This window comes from Galleria mellonella, unplaced genomic scaffold, assembly GCF_026898425.1.
Source record: "Galleria mellonella isolate WM207_F2 unplaced genomic scaffold, CSIRO_AGI_GalMel_v1 utg90, whole genome shotgun sequence".
NCBI classification, from domain to species: domain Eukaryota; kingdom Metazoa; phylum Arthropoda; class Insecta; order Lepidoptera; family Pyralidae; genus Galleria; species Galleria mellonella.
Window position 1 is genome coordinate 1,448,117 of NW_026442172.1, and position 18,297 is coordinate 1,466,413.

The 18,297-nt window shown below is 30.8% G+C and overlaps 3 protein-coding genes across 3 annotated transcripts; 2 read left to right on the forward strand and 1 right to left on the reverse strand.

Annotated features, from left to right (window-relative positions):
* The first annotated feature begins 205 nt into the window (after positions 1-205).
* LOC128202354 (uncharacterized) lies at positions 206-3,783 on the forward strand. Its single transcript, XM_052902414.1, has 3 exons — positions 206-590; positions 888-1,857; positions 3,663-3,783. The coding sequence occupies exons 1-2, from the start codon at positions 446-448 to the stop codon at positions 1,841-1,843; spliced, it is 1,101 nt and encodes a 366-aa protein (XP_052758374.1). The 5' UTR covers positions 206-445; the 3' UTR covers positions 1,844-1,857; positions 3,663-3,783.
* LOC128202341 (uncharacterized) lies at positions 2,197-4,654 on the forward strand. The gene is made up of 3 exons (XM_052902324.1): positions 2,197-3,618; positions 3,663-3,846; positions 4,257-4,654. Exons 1-3 carry the CDS (start codon positions 2,197-2,199, stop codon positions 4,652-4,654), a joined length of 2,004 nt encoding a protein of 667 aa, XP_052758284.1.
* Positions 4,655-8,100: 3,446 nt separating this feature from the next.
* LOC113523535 (putative odorant receptor 92a) lies at positions 8,101-14,484 on the reverse strand. Its single transcript, XM_052902325.1, has 7 exons — positions 13,918-14,484; positions 13,067-13,140; positions 12,542-12,638; positions 12,174-12,278; positions 10,427-10,515; positions 9,513-9,579; positions 8,101-8,175 (listed from the first exon to the last, which is right to left on the reverse strand). The coding sequence occupies exons 1-7, from the start codon at positions 14,482-14,484 to the stop codon at positions 8,101-8,103; spliced, it is 1,074 nt and encodes a 357-aa protein (XP_052758285.1).
* Positions 14,485-18,297: the final 3,813 nt, after the last annotated feature.

An 18,297-nucleotide genomic window follows, 5' to 3' on the forward strand; every position in this document is an offset into this window, starting at 1 on the left:
TGATATAATATTAGTGCAATAAAGTGTTAAATAAATAAATAAATAAAATATTTTATAAAGTTTGATTATTTAGCATTACCTATTATAAAAAATACTATCAAAATTGGCACTTAAAACTAATGGCTCTATAAAGACAGCCCAAATAACACAAGGTGGTATTGACTCGTTTATATATCTCACATTGTGGTATTTTAACGGCTATTATCTTGACTTCGTTTCCGAGATTTATCTTTGACCATGTAGTAGCCTCGCTACGCTGCAACCCTTCGCACAAGCATTCAGAGGGTAGGAATAAAAACATAATAATGACATTGCTGTCACTCTCCTATGCCGACACATTCCGACCCAGCCTCATTCTTGTCCGTGCGCTCGCGCCGACTGCACAAGCTTATAAATATATAAACTAAAAAAAAAAAAAAAAAAATAATTAAAAAAAAAAAAAAAAATGCCTAAACGCAAACGCGAAGAATCGAAAGAGGAACGTTGGTCAAGAAAAATGAAGAAATATGAAGCGAAGCTTCTTAAAACACAGTGTCGTAATACTAAGCGTATTGTTTACTCCAGCGATGAAGATGATGTACATATCGAAGGTGATTATTATCACAAATTTATTTCTCGTTGAATTCTTCGAGATATAATTTTTTTAATCCCGTTGTATTCTTCGGGATCAATTATGATCGTTGGCATATTTTGCACGATCGAACTTACCCACATATTGTTTTATTTTATTTTTTCCTTGACTAAAAATTCGTTATTGAGTTTATTATAAATAAATTATTACAATGAATATTACTTAATATCATTGTTAGTGAAGGAGAAGTGTTTGTTATTTAAATTAAAAGAAATCCTAGTGAATTTGAGGATTAATACGTAACATTCGTTTCCAGAACATCCGGTACCTGGAGAAACTGAATTGTTTAATGTGGGTAATATTTCAAGCGAACAGCAAGAAATTTTCTCGGATCTTGACTCGTACCAAGACCTTCCTCCTAAGGAAGTACCCTTAACTGTAACTGAGAATAATGAGGAAGTCGCAGAATGCATTGACTCGGAATTATTACAAGCCTTAGGAGAAAATGAATCGGAAATTACTGAATATGGTGATGAAATATATAAAGATATAGCAACAAGGTTCCAAAAAATTTTAATAGAGGGCTTAAGAAAGGAAAATAGAGAAGAACTTATAAAGAAATATCTGTTTCCTAAAAATTTACCGTTCTTAAAGGCACCCACTCTAAACCCAGAGGTCCATGCTATGCTTCCTGAGCCTTGCCGTCTCCGCGATAAACGTTTGATTTGTAAACAAGATCAGCTCGGACGTGCACTATCAGCCTTAGGAAAGGCCATGACGGCTCTTTTAAAGAAAGACCCTGTTATATCCGAAGTTATTCGCATATTGAGCGATACGGGAAAACTTATCGCAGACTCCCACTACGCAGAAACAGACACCCGTCGGTCAGTCATCATTCCATTAGTAGACAAATCTTTGGCCGATACTTTTAAAAACCGGAAGAGAGATACTTTCTTATTCGGAGAGAGTTTATCTGAAGTAGTGAAGGAATCTCGAGGAATTAAGAAGACTAGTCAATTAATTCAAGCTACAGCCTCTTCTTCCAGCTCTGGTTTAAACTTCAGGGGCCCATCGGCTCGACCACGTCAGTGCGCCAGTCAAACCAACTCGCAACAACGAGCCGGTGGGCACAAAACTTCATATGCGAATCGGCGACGTGTAGTCGCCGCACCGGCGCCACACAGTCGCCGTCCGCAACCACCGCCGCCGCCGCCAGCGCGGCGCCAACCAGTCTACAAGCCGCGACCAGCAGCCGATCGGTCGCGGAATTAAATACAGAATCTCAGGTATATGCAGGTCGCTTGAAATATTTTTTACACGCTTGGCGTTCAATTACAAGCGATAACTTTATTTTAAATTCTATTCAAGGATATTCAATTCCATTTATTACTATACCAGAACAGAGTCCAAGTGAATATCCAAAACGTATTTTTTGTTCTAATGAACGAATTGCACTTAAAAAACAAATTCAACATTTGATAAAATTAGGGGCCATACAAAAATGCAATCCTGTTAAGGGACAATATTTATCTGACATATTTTTAGTGCCAAAGAGTGACGGTAGCATGAGGTTTATATTGAACCTTAAAAAATTAAATAAATATGTTCGTGTCGAACATTTTAAGATGGAAGATATTAGGACGGCGACAAAACTAATAACTGAAGGGTCTTTTATGGCCAATATTGATTTGCAGGATGCTTATTTTTTAGTCCCAATCCATGCTAGCCATAAAAAATATTTACGATTTTATTTTGAAGGTCTATACGAATTCACTGCACTCCCGTTTGGATTATGTTCTGCGCCTTACATATTTACAAAAATTTTACAGCCCGTTATGACTCACTTAAGAGCTCGTGGTTTTAAATCAGTACGCTATTTGGATGATATACTTTTACTAGGAGACTCGGAAGCGATTTGTTTGAATAATATAAGTAATACTAAAGAATGCCTTACAAGCTTAGGTTTTGTAATAAATTATAAAAAGAGTAGTTTGAAAACAAGTACTTCGTGTACTTTCCTAGGATTTGTTCTCGATTCCAAGTCGATGACTTTGCAATTACCCGATCGAAAAAGAAATAGTATACTCAAAAATTTAGAGATGTTACTCACTACTAAATCTATACGCATTCGAGAATTTGCGCGAGTTCTCGGTTCCCTTACTGCTGCATGCCCTGCCATTTCCTATGGATGGCTACATACGAAGTCACTAGAAAGAGCTAAATATATGGCACTTCAGCGTAATGCAGATAATTACAATGCTTTTATGGCTATTCCAAATAAATTGCACGATGATTTGATATGGTGGAAAAATCATATTCTAATAGCTAGTAATCGTATTAGACAACATAAATATGAAATGGAACTATTTACTGACGCTTCATTGACAGGATGGGGTGCCGCCTGTCACAATGAGAAGGCTGGTGGTTTGTGGTCTCGCATTGAGCGTACTAACCACATAAATTATTTAGAATTACTAGCCGTTTATCTCGGACTGAAATCATTCGCTAACACAAAAAAAGATTGTGATATTATTTTGCGTGTCGACAATACAACAGCGATCTCGTACATTAATAGGATGGGCGGAGTTCAATACCCGCATTTAAATCATATTGCAAATATAATATGGAAATGGTGCGAGGAAAGGAGAATATTCATTTTTGCTTCATATATTAAATCTACATTAAATACTGAAGCCGATAGAGAATCGAGGAACCTAAATATTGATACTGAATGGGAATTAGCGTCGTATGCATTTTCAGAAATAGTATATACATTTGGTAAACCAGATATAGACCTTTTTGCATCTCGTGTTAATACTAAATGCCCTAAGTACATATCGTGGAAAAGAGATCCCGATGCTTATAATATTGACGCTTTTACTTTGGACTGGTCTACTTATTTCTTCTATGCATTTCCTCCTTTCGCTATAATATTAAAGGTACTAAACAAAATTATACATGATAGAGCTACAGGCATAGTGGTTGTACCACAATGGCCATCACAGCCTTGGTACCCCCTTTTTAAATCATTATCTGTAACGAAACCTGTAACTTTTAGACCTAATAAATATCTCCTTATCTCTACTTTCAGTTCAGTTCACCCGCTACATGGTCAACTTTTCTTGGTAGCGAGCGTGTTATCCGGGAAGGATTTTCCAAGCAGGGAGTACCAAAAGCAGCTGTAGATGTTATGATCTCTTCCTTGTCTCGGAATACTATATCGCAGTATAATTCCAGTCTAAGAAAATGGTGGGAATATTGTAATCAGAATCATTGTGATTTTTATGAAGTTAATCTCAGTTCCCTGCTAATTTTTTTGACAGAATGTTTCCAATCAGGGTCATCCTACGGAACCTTAAATAATCATAGATCTGCTATTTCCTTAATTTCTAGTAATAATATTGGTCATAATGAAAAGATAAAACGTTTTTTCAAGGGTATTTTCAAATTGAAACCCGTTTTCCCCCGTTATATTGTTACGTGGGATACTAACATTGTACTTAATCATTTGGCCAATCTCTCAAACGATTCGATTAATTTAGAAATTTAAGCAAAAAACTAGTGATGCTGTTAGCTTTGGCAACTGGGCAAAGAACGCAAACATTGTCATTGATAAAAATTTCAAACATTACTTATTACAATGACCGCATAGTTATAGCTATATCAGATTTAATTAAAACTTCAGGTATTGGTCGTCGCCAACCGGTATTGAATCTACCGTTTTTTAATTCTAGACCTAGTATTTGCCCAGCTGCCACACTTAAGTTTTATGTAGCATCAACTTCTTTTGTAAGACCTAATGATGTGGACCATTTAATTTTAACTAGTAGGAAACCATATAAAGCCGTCTCATCTCAGACGTTAGGGCGTTGGATAAAACTAACTCTTCAAGAGAGTGGCATTGATACTTCCATATTTGGTGCCCACAGTACAAGGCACGCTTCTACCTCTGCCGCTTCACGTGCAGGACTAAGTGTCGATGTCATTCGTAAGGTTGCTGGTTGGTCTGACCAATCAGCAGTATTTGCCAATTTCTATAATAGGCCAATTATTGATACCACTTCTAACTTATTGATTAATTAGATAATAATAACCATGTTTTCAGTTTATTTAGGATATAATAAAGAAATGTACACACTGATTAAATTTTGTTTTTTACTTTTTATTTATTTTTAATTTATTTAATTCTTTTGCAACATTGATAAAAACCTCTGAACATCTACATGGTCAAAGATAAATCTCGGAAACGAAGTCAAGATAATTAAATGATCAAACGAACTTACCTAAAGTGAAGTTCGATCAAAATTATCTTGACTTCGTTGAAGAGATTTAAGGTCCCTCCCACCTCTGCTTATAAAACCCAAATTAATATCAATGTTGCTAGCAGTTACTACCTTATGCTCTAAATAGAATGAGGCTGGGTCGGAATGTGTCGGCATAGGAGAGTGACAGCAATGTCATTATTATGTTTTTATTCCTACCCTCTGAATGCTTGTGCGAAGGGTTGCAGCGTAGCGAGGCTACTACATGGTCAAAGATAAATCTCTTCAACGAAGTCAAGATAATTTTGATCGAACTTCACTTTAGGTAAGTTCGTTTGATCATTTAATTAGGCAAAGTTCATGACATCTATAAACAGTGAAATATTCAAAATACCTTTTTACAAAATAGTAGGCTATGGTAGTATTACAGCGCAAGTGTGGTTTTATCATAGAGCCTGACATAAACAAGGGGATAACTTTAGTAAGTCATGGATCTACATACAATTACGTGTGTATCATGGAGGCTCAAACAAAATAAAAAAGTTCTCTTGATTTAAATTTTTGCATATTTAACAGTGAACTACTGTCTCTATTTCTCAATATCTCAACAGTTTTTTTATCGAATTCATGCTTTGCGTATACAATAATAAAAAAAAAGTAAAATATAGTAAATAAAAAATCTATTATTGTTTCTTTTTAATATTCATATCACAAGCAGCATTTACAAACATTCATTTGAATTTAGTTATAATTTTATTAGTATACTGAATAAATACTTTTGCTATAATTAATCATTACATCGATGCCACAAGAATAACTTATATAGTATGTTATTTTTTAAGATTTCTCTATAGACTCTAATAGAGAAATCTTAAAAATAACACTTAAAAATTAAGCCTTACACATAAACTTCCTTTATTTATATTAATTGCACAGTATACCTATTTATACGTTGTTATTATTATACGTGTACAATTAACTCAATTTAGTAACACACCTCACTTAATTACTAGTGACACACCTATCATAACTGGTACTTATCGAGATTGGTTTTGTATCTAGTGAGACTCTGATTTTTGTTTTATTTGTTTAAAAGGAGGTTTCTATATCTGAAATATAAGTTGGAAGACCAGTAATAAATATAATCCTCCTGTACTAACAGAAGGGTATAACTGTCAATTTTTGTGTAAGCATATTTTTTTCTCATTGCTCGACCCATGCTTCTTATTGTTATTTTATTATTATTATATAGGCTATCCTCATAGAGTGGGAATCTGCCAATAATTACCACGCTTAGCAAAACCGGGTTGGTAACCGCAGTTAAACTTTGGTGATATTTTAAAAGGGACGCTGTTGCTCATCCATCGACCATTAAGTTCCCTTAGCCACTTATTACGACATCCACAGGAAATAACTGGCCCATTCCATACCGAGACACCACACGATAACTTTGTAAAATAATAATAAATTTTATTAGTACGAACTCACATAAGCGCTAAGAAAAGGTTATCTAAATGTTTTAATTAACTTCATCCATTTATTAAATAACATTAATATTTCTTGTTATATATATTTTTTTATAAAGCAATGTTACAGTGTTAAACACATGTTGAATTCAGTATAGATAAATATTAGTTATTTCAGTAAAATTAAATCAAATTCCCCGAATACTAAATCTGTATTTAAAATTATGAATTTGAAAAGATGTCTTGAATATAGTGTATAACATTAAAGTTTGTAATATCTATGTAATATATAGATTTAGGTACCTATTATATTACTAACGTAATAATAGAAAGTTGAGTGAGTCGCAATGGGTCAACTGATATAATATTATCCTTGTCTACCATCCCGCCGATTTCCTGTCAGCATAAATCATAGCACGTGCAGGGTCAACATCCCAATTCCATCCATTTTTTAACGTCCTTTAACGCCGATCACAATATTACCGACCACTTGATGGTAAACGGTTACCCCAGTCTATAAATGTCTACAATACTAGGCTCAAATTCCTACTAAAATTATGTTTACTGGACTAAACCATTGATAGATTAAAAATATATTTTTGATTTAAAAAAGAATCATTAATATTGATAAAATTATCGCATAATGCACGCATAAAAAGTATAATTAAGTTTAGAAGCAATTTTTTTTTAAATCGATTGATAGATGGTTTTGTCACAAAAGTAGGTAATTTGCAACTTGACAGAAACAAATTATCAGATAGTGCTTACCTGTATCCCTTACTCAGGCGCATATATACTACGTTATTTAATTTGCATATTACATAACAACACCCCTAGATGGTTTCGGTAACACTCGTGACATATTCATCGCTGAGTCAAACTGTAACCCTCGCTCCTGCATGTAACAATATTATTTTGGGTAGCCCTAGGGATTTTGAAACTGTCACGCTTGGACGACATAAAATAATATTTGGCAAGCGTTCTATTTACTTTTGCCGATCTTTGGCCATAAATAATTTTACCTAAGGATAATTTCTTATAGATTTATGTATGTGTGTGAATATGTTTTTGCCTCTTCCTACATACTTTCTTCAAAGTTTATAGTGATGGTAATAGTATGATTTAAATAGAATAATTTTTATATGTATAATTAATTTTATCACAATTAATTTTTTTATTAAAACAAATACATTTTGTTCCGCAAAAAGCGACTTTAATAATGATAATTAACATCAGTAAACAACAAGATGTTTTATGAATATGTATATTTATACGTAGTGTATCCTTACTAATATTATAAAAATTTTTTACTGTAAACAAAATAAATTGAATACATTATAAATAGCCATTTGAATTTATAAGTACGTTTCAATATTCTATAAATCATAAATATTTGAAAGTTACAGTACTTCATAGTAGAATAATAACTATTGTGAGTTATACTACATTACAATTACTTATGTCAGCTTTACTCGCATCTCGAAATTCGGGATGACCGACTAGTATCGACGAACTCGCTCGTGAATAAGGGTTCGGTTCTATCAAGTCCGAAACTAGTAAATATCCTCTAATTTAAAAATTATAGTAAAATCTAAAAATTTAATTATAATACTTCATAATGATTAACTATACTACAGAATTACTAACATTCTTATTTATTTATCAGTGTGCTACATTTATTTAGGTGCTATAATATTTTGTAATTATCTATAAAATAAATATGAGTCTGTAATATTTCATTTACTACATAAATGCATAATATATATATATATATATATATATATATATATATATATAAATTTTAATGATTTTTAGCGCCTTTTCGTCCATATACTGTTTGCAGCAAAGCAAAGTATGACCAAGCCCTGCCTATTATCTGTAAAATAAAATAATTGAATCATTAGTGACATTTTAACTAATAAATAGTATTATATTTTTGGTGTTTGTCTTTCAATTTCCATCTTTAAGTAATTGATTTTACAGGGAGTTTTGCAATGATATAAGTATCACCATCCTTCTGCTCTTGTCCCAACTATTTGGAGTCGGCATAATATGATTTTGTTTATGTTATTAAATATTTTGGCTTTTGGTTTTACGACTAGCTGCCTGCCTGATGTCAACCCTTCTCGGGAATTAATTTGTTGGTTGTATTCGCACTTTACGATATGTAAGAAAGAATTGAAGAAAATAAGTGGGACATTAGGGATAAATGAAGGACGTTGTTAAAAAAGAAATGAAGGATTTATGGGAAAAATGTAAAGAGAAAACTGCCGCTGCAGTGGGGACTGTTATACAATGATATTTGTATAAAATAAAAAAAATATTAAAAGTAATTTAAAATTACTGAAGATATCCTCGTGATATACACATCAAGACCAGATCAAGATACAGAGGTATAATACCTTAATCCTCAGGAAAGGCCATGCATGAGGGACATGGGGTATTAACGCGCCACGTACCTATTTATGCTTTAATTCCTTCTACCCAAAGGTTGTCTGGAAGAGTTTGCTTAGCAATAAGAGCGCCTTTTGTACTACACTTTACGTATTAAAAATTGTTCAACAAATCCTGTTATGTTGGTGCAATAAAGTGTTAAATAAATAAATAACTATGGTGGGCGACATAATAGATATAGTCTTATAAATAGATATAAGACTTTACTGTGGTACTGTTCATGTCTATAGGCGACGGCTTTCAATTTACCACTTTCTATCAGATGAGCGTTACCTTGTTTGCCATTTTAAATAGCACAAAAATGAAAAGTATAAAAATAATAATAACAATACAAACGAGTCGAGAATATCCTCTATATTAAAGTAACCACCACTTTAAATTAAAATATAAAATTTAATTTGTATGATCGTTACCTCTTCGTATTAATTTGTTTTACCAATCATTATTATATTTGGCATACGCAATATTTTATCCCAGTCAATTAATATGTCTTATTCATACGGATAACTGTCAACGCACCTAGTAGCTTAATAAATCCCGAACCAACAGAATGAATTCGCTGAGTTATGTTTGAAATGTAACTTAACTCCGATGAATCTCTATCTCTAATAATCTCTAAGAAATAGTAATTGAATTGCCATGTTGAGGGGCCTCAAATATATGTGTACGGATACATTACCATTACAGGATAGATCGGCAATGCGTATAAATTGGTGTATAATTAAAATATTTAGATTTATAATTAAAATATTTACATACCCTAGCATACGTATTTAAATTAATGTCAGTAAATTCATATGCAGTTAGTTTGCATGCTCTTTGAGTCCTGAAAATAATAATAACTTATATATAATAATTTATTAATAATTAAAGAAATGATTATATTTTGTGATTTATTTGAGACATCAATATAAAATTTATTAAGTTGACTAGGACTATTGATTATATCAGTTTGAATATCATCTAATTAAAAATATAAAAAATTGTATTTAGTGCATTGAACATCCTATTTTGGTTTTTTAAGGCATAACGCCACAAACTTTTTTAGACTCGTTTCCAGTTACTGCATACTAATAAAATGATGAAAATGAAAATCATAATGGTTATTTTATGTATTATGGTCAATCACATTTTTATATTTTATTTATGCCTTTTTTATCCTTTAGCACCACTCTAAGGGTGCTATAAGAGATTAGAATTATATGATTGATGGCATGGCCTAGAACCGTATTTATAATTTAATAATAATCTCAACAAATATAAAACAGATATCCAAAAGTTCGATACCAATTTGTTTCTATTTTCTATTAAGCGAAAGAGGTTTGTTTGAATCGAAGCATTTGGCGTTCCATTGTTTCTGCCTACCCTAATGGGAGACAGGCGTGACAGATATGTATGTATGTATGTATGTATAATTTTAAATAAAGTGTGTTTATAAAATATTTTAACAAACAAATAATAAATCATAGACGCAGCGACTAGTAAATATCAGGTCAATACAAACAGATATTCTAATGTTTATAATATACACAATCATTGAAACTATTAACTGCCACTACACCAGGGTCACCAAAAACTAATTTACTTACTTGCGTTAGCGTAAATGAAAATGTATTTATATGGAATCATTTGCTATTTGTGTAAGCCCCTGGCTACATGGTTTTATTACATACCTGAGGGACAGAAATAGTAAATCTTTCATGACAGCAGCATCAGCCATATACCACTGACTTCTGTATACTGCATTACTTACTTCCAAGCTCTGAAAAATAAATAATTCTAGTTATATTATACAATGCTGTCTAACGCCAAACTGAGTAGAATAGAATAGAATAGAATAGAAATCATTTATTCAAATAAACTTACATTGAAGCACTTTTGAAAAGTCATTACATTTTTTTTAATTTACCGCTCGTTCGGAAAGCTGTCTCATCACAAGAAGAACGAGCAAGAAACTTGCGTGATGCTCTTTTAAATAATTTTATTATTATTTTACATTTTTAAGTTTAATTGTGTGAATACAAACCACCAATTAGCACTAATTCAATTAAATACTCAAAAAGAAAAAAAAATTGAATACATAACCAACTGGTTAAACAATTAATAAGAGGAAATCAGTCATAGTGATTAGAGCAGACCAGTCCCTACAAGCAGCACCCGTTCACGAGTATGACGGATGAGCCAGCCATCACTGCGCTCGACCATATTTTAGGGAGCCCAATGACCCGGCCCACCACGCCGCCACAAGTCTGGACATTTTAGTGAGCATGACTACTCAAAACACTAGACCACGTCAAAGCTACTCACAATTGCCATCTGATAGTTATAGTATTCACATTTTACATAAGAATGCATGCGGCAATTAATACAAAAAACCGCTACGCTTTCATATTTCTAAAATTAATCAATTAAATCAAGAAAGCAATGAGAAAATAAAATTATAACGTTGTATGCTAATAAACTAATTATTTACTTGATATGTTGTCATCTATGAATTCGTCTATCCTGTAATAGGCTTTCTTACATATAGAATTTGTATTGTTACTTACTAGACATCTAATAGATTTATTTTAATTCATTGTTTTATGAAAACATCCACAATAACACAAACAGATATTCTAATACATCAAATGTTTGAATCAATCTCGCAGAAACAGTAGGTGAGGCAGTATGTTAAACCGCTATATTATTAAGGTCGTCAAGTTCAAAGTACTTTAACATATTAATTAAAATATCTGGTTAACCCTCTAGCTTTTTCCTTTCATTGTAAATATGTAGGTAAATTACTGTATACGTACTGTATATGAACTTGAGTAATTACAGGTTCATAATTACCAAAATGTTTCGATTCAAACAAACCTCTTTCGCTACTTAATCTATCTTTTCATACACGTTCGCTGGTTAAAAAAATTATAATATAAAAAATGTAAAAACAGTTGTATAATATTTCATCACTATTACTACATAGTATAAAACCAAGTCGCTGTCGCTGTCTGTCCGTCCCTATGTATGCTTAAATCTTTAAAACTACGCAACGGATTTTGAAGTGGTTTTTTTTAATAGATAGAGTGATTCAAGAGGAAGTTTTATATGTATAATATATGCATAATATTGTAGAGAAACACTGACAAATTTAGAGGTTTCTAATGGGATGTCGTAAATAAACTCATTTTTTGCGCTTACATTGCAAACGCTGGCTGAACCCCACGAGATTCGCCGCACTTCGCCTTATAGCTATCTCATGTTTGTATTGTCCAATGACAAAAAAGCTGTAAACGTTGTTTATAAGGACATTCTGTAGTACGTAGGTATATTTAATATCAGCATTGCACCCGTGCGAAGCCGGGGCGGGTCGCTAGTATATAATATAACTAAATTTTAAAAATATTAAGAATAAATTTTATAATTTTGTATACATACATATTCCATTATTTTATCGCCATAGTAACATAAAACAACTATTTGTAGCAAAGCCATTAGAAGGAAAGAAATGAAAGGCATCATCACGATTATGTTGTCTATTGTCTGTAAAATAAAAATTTCCCTAAATACTTACACATTTTAAAATATTAGTTAAAAAATAAGTAAATTAAGTAAGTATATTTCTTTAATAATTGGTCTTAATTTTTTCTGTACCTACTTGTATTAATAGAAAAAATTATTTATTCATTTTTTTGTAAGAAGTTCTGAAAGAAAAAGATAGCGATGGAATCCTATCATAGCATAACGTTATTAAGTAAGATGGAATAAAATGAATATTAAAATGTAAATAGACTTAAATAGATTACCGTTATATTGAAGCCGGTAACGCAAATGATAAGCGAACTTGTAGCAACGTTGAATAAAGTCGATTTAGTGTAAATTATTTCCAGTAAATTTACGCAACTGGAAAAAAAGACCTAATTAATAAATAACTTAAAATAATTGCGATTTTTTATAGTACTTCAAATTTATATGTCGTTAAAAAATATATAAGACAAATACTAAAAAATATATATAAAAGTGCAAAACTTATAAATTATTACTAATTCTTACTTGAAAGAACTTTATAAAAACTATTATAAATAGATCAGAATTTAAAGAATAATGTAAAGTATGTTAATGGCTATAATCCCTAATGGGACAGTCAAGATGTATTAATATTCAATGTGGTAGGAAACGAGCTTGTCGCCGCCATTTGGATTAATTTGGTTTATTATCGATATATTAATAATAATTGAAAATAAATAAAAGCAAAAATTGAAATACACAATTTAAGTAAACTGTGATATATATGGCATAAGTATCAGTAATTTGTATGTACTAATACTCACTCAATTAATATTTTATGCCTTTGAATTATTTCTCTAAATTGTCTTCGAAAAGCATAATTTACATATTTTTCGTTCTTGTATTTAGTTTTTTTAATGTCTATTTTTTCTATGTCGTAGTGAAGGCAGTGGAACTGTATATTTATGAATGTAGAACAAGTAGCAAAAAAATTGTCAGGACCAAAAACCGTGAACACAGCAAGAATAGCTGCAAATAAATATTTAATAAAACAATATTTAAGTTATACGCAAACAATGTTTTTTCTTTTATAAAATCTTATGAATATACTAATGCCGTGAATGATAGGTAGTTAACCTTGTAAACCTTTCTTCCTCACCGAACATCAACCAATACACAGTTATAGGTTGCTAGTAATATAAGTGTGGCGGGGTCATTGCCCCTAGCAAATCCTTCGGACTATATCAGCCTCTTTACTTCTACCGCGTTCAGGATTCGAGTAGTAAAACTCTGAGTCACTCAGCGGGATATGGAGAGTATAGCCCTTTCCATTGTTCGCTAAGTATAATGCTGACTATCACAGGGAACATAATTTTATATTAAGAAGCCTGTCATGTATTTTTTATAGAATGGATCTTGTTTCATGTCTGTAATGTCATATTGATTTAATTAGAAATAACATATTATTATATTTGGCTGTGTATCTGCTGTTTAAATTTACAATGCTAAATTACTCGGAACGTCATTAAGCTAGGACTATATACCATATTTTAGTTCCGTGAGTCATCGTTAGAAGATATTAAGTCCCTAATTAAATAAAATTATTAAACTGTATACCTGACCATATTTGATGAATATAGATAAACAGCCAATTTATTAACTTTGTTTGATCAACAGGATACCATATAAAAAAGGGCACAAGGTATACAATTTTGCTGGTTGTATAATAATAAACAGCCATAGTGAGTAGGGGACCAATTATAAACGATAACAATCCACATCCATTTGTACATACAAGCATGTACGTAAACATGTTATAGATCCTCAATCCATTCTTTAGCATTTCTTCTTCGACGTCATCTCGATATTTTTGCTTTTCTGAAGACAAATTCTGCAATTTTTTTAAATTGTCTACTACACCGTTAACATAATGAGCATATTTCACAAAATAAAAGGCTTTCAAATTTCCTAAGAAACAAAGTGTGACACACGGCATGAAGTAAGTGATTTCTGTAATGCTTTTATCAGTCATAATAGCTTCGATATACCATCCGATTTGTCCAATAATAGCTGTATTAAAGCAGATAGAATTAAAACAGTAGAACCAACGATGACGAAGGCGTTGTATTAGTGATCTATTACTATCCTCCTCCTTCAGGTACATGCCCGTAATATTTAAAAATTTATTTGTTCGATCCAAGTACTTTTGAAATAACATTTTCTCTTGACTCTCTTGCTCCATTTCGTCGCCGTTTTCTGACTAGACTTAGTGATAAATGATAAGTTATTTTATAACACACCTGTTAATTTATATTTCAACTAGAGGCCCGTCCCAGCTTCGCACGGGTGGACATTTTTACAACATTTTATTTTGAGAAGTATGAATAACATGGTGTAATTCTGGTCTGTATTTCTATCAACTTTTAAAATTTAAAATATTGTGACATAATGATAATAGTTGGGCATACAGTATGGCGAAATATTTTGTAGTAATTGATATTTTCTTCAATATTGTAGAACATGCTTTTGTTCTATCACCAATAGTTTCCGAAGCGCATGCGACGAAAGATATTTTATAGCATTTTTTTTACACCTTGAGTTACATTACTAAAGTTTTATAAAGAATCCCTAATCTTTTCTAGCAATAAATATAGCCTGTATTACTCAGGATAAATGTAGCTTTCTAATGGTGAAAAAATTTTTGAAATCGGCAAAGTAGTTTTTCCGTTTATTCATTACAAACATACATACACACAAAAATATAAATCTTTCCTCTTTATATTATTAGTGTAGATAAATAATATCTATTTTCATGTAAGACGAGTAATTAAGTAATTAAATGTATAATTGCCCACTTATTGAGTAGAGTTTAGCACGTAATGTCCCATAGTCGTTTTTCCCACGAACGTTACTTTCAACAATAATTGTTTCTATAACTTCATTTGCGTAAACTATTACTTATTTAAAGTAAATTATTAAGATAATTACTTACTTCGATGATACTAAGATACATTTATGGTAATTCTTACCAATATTAGAAATGTGAAAGCGAGTTTGTTTATTTATTATCTGCTACAACTTATTCGCTCAAACTGGTCAACTAATGTTAATTGGAATTGGACATTGTTATACGAAGTTGTAAAACAAATTTAGTAAGTAATAATAATGCTTATTCTTTTTAATGGCTTTAACCCAAATATTTGTTTTTGTCAAAAGAAAGCAAACTCGAAACCGTTTATCCCAAATCCTTCAATCCAAAAATAAAATAATCTTGTACTATTAATGATCAAAATCTTACTACAAGATAAGTTCCTTATTCTTATGATCCTGGCATAAATAAGCACGCATAATTACTAAGCCTTTGCGAGAAGGATCCACTGCTTATACCTAAGGCATACGTACTTCACTGTCCTCAATAAAAGCTATTAGTATGCTAAAACAGTATAAGTAATAGTAAGTGTAAGTGTGATAATATACATGGCCCAATTCTTTTTAGGCTATATTATATTTTAATAGAATGACAACCAGATTAACTTACATATACTTTAGTCGAGATAGGCCGACTAATTTCGAAACAATCCGGGACCCTTAGTCATGATTACTATTATATTATTATTATTCCAACCTTCACGATTAGATAGACACACAAGTAAATTTATTATTAAATTAAAATAGAAATAATAAATATATTGGAACCACAGGAAAATATTAGTAAGCATGTTGCTTTTAAAGAAAAATAAGATCATGAATTGAATTCGCCTACATATGTATTTTTATCTCGAAAATATAATATAAAAGTGCATGGTTGTATGTAAGTGATGTAAAAAACCAAATGGTGTAAGGCCGATAATGACGAATTTATATCTACCATTTTCAGTATACTGGCGCAATTACAACTACTGGAGCAGCAATACTTGTTTTGTTGTGTTTCAGTCTAAAAGTAAAAGTACATAGTCAGTGTGACAGACAAGAGATTATAACTTTGTGTTCAAAAGTTGCAACAAACGAGATATGTCGTAGTTGACGTGACATGTTTTGTGAAATTCACGATGTTTCTTATGTTTATAATGTACGGTTGCTACTTTTGCATTCAAAATAGACTTTTAAATAATAATAGTGAAAAAAAGGTTATCTTAGTTATAATATTTATAATATAATATAATATAATATAATATAATATAATATAATATAATATAATATAATATAATAGTTAAATATATTATAGGTATACTAAATTTATATATGGAATTACGAATACATATGTATAATTGAATATCTATAAATATATCAGTTTCAATATTTACTATGATCATAACATTCAGCACTGTTATTACAAAATATATTTAAAATTCTTCAAAAGGATTGTAGCAATAAAAATGTTTGGTTACATAAATATAAAATATAACAAAAGTACTAAAACGACCATGAACAGCATCTATTTTTTCTGACCGTCAACAATTTATTGCGACAATCATATAAAAGCTACGGAATCGTTTTTTTATATAATGTTATATATACGTTAGTATATACAAATAAGAAATAAAATATTTGAGAAATTATATTACATATAATTATAACTCTTAATAACCTTATTAAGTGTTATGTGTTGATCTCTCCCTGTTAGAGGACATAGACAAATCCTTACTAGGTAATATTATAAATGCGAAAAAGTACGTCTGTTTTTTTTTTACCTTACCTTACCTTATAGCGACTTAACCTATCACTACTTGGTTGAAATTTGGTATACACGTATTTTATGGGATGGTATAACTTACAGGTTACTTTTTGTCCCAATCAGTAGACATATCCCGATCCCTCGAACGAAGTCACAGGTAAAAGCTATTAATAATATGTAAATAAAATTTTAATTTTAGATACAGAGAATAGTACTTCATAATAGATACCATTGTGTCCTTAAAATATTATGTAGAAATAAAATATATAGACAGAAATAAAGCATTATAATAAACAAAGCAAATAGATAACCATGCGCAGTTTTATTGCTGAATCTCAATTATGATTTTGAATATCGTATTGAATAAATTTTTGTGTAACACAGTAAGCATATTTATTTGTTTAGGTGATATATCTTATAATCTATTGTACGAATCAACAATGCCAACGTGACGAATATTTATTTGTAGTTAATAATAACGTTTTGAATTTTTTTTTCTTTCTTTAATTACATTAAATAAGAAATAATAAGAAAAGACTATGCTATAGAAAGAATACATAATATCATGATGAACCTGGCAGCTAAGTTAATAATGAAAGAAATATATTTTTTTTTTCAGTGAATTCAAATAGACAATAAGTTGTTTTGTATAAAAACAAAACGCAGACAACGTTCATTCATAAATTTCATAAATTACACGGTGAACTAGACTATTTCTAAGAATCAATCATATATATATATATATATATATATATATATATATATATATATATATATATATATATATATATATATATATATATATATATATATATATATATATATGTATGTATATATATACACTATATATATTTATATATAGTGTCACGTGATTTGTTCACGCTAATCTCTAAAACCGCTCAACCGGCTTTTTGAGAAACTTTTTACTTTAGAAACAGGATAATTTAATCCCGATGAGAAAAATAAGGAGAAGGAAAAAATGTTATATCAAGGAAAAAGTTGGTGTCGTATCGTATCAAAAGGTGAAGGGATTCGCAGAAAATCGTAGTGAGTGCCAAGAGCTCCACCGACAAGAACGCAGCTCTTAAATAGGATAGATAGAAGAAAAATAGATCTGGTAGGTAGTTGTAGTGATCAAACCAGCGTTTGTTAGATTAGCTGGTAAGTATACAATAAAAACTTTTAACAGTTTTGTGTTATTCGTTTGGATAAATACTAAAATCTTACATAAAGTTCCTGAGTTATGCAAATAGTTTATGAGTTTTTCGTGCATAATATTCAATTTTTTTATCGTATATATTAACTTAAAGTTGCAAGTAATTAAATACAAAAGTGTATTTTTACTTTTACGACTAAAGTGTAACTTATAAGTATTTACTA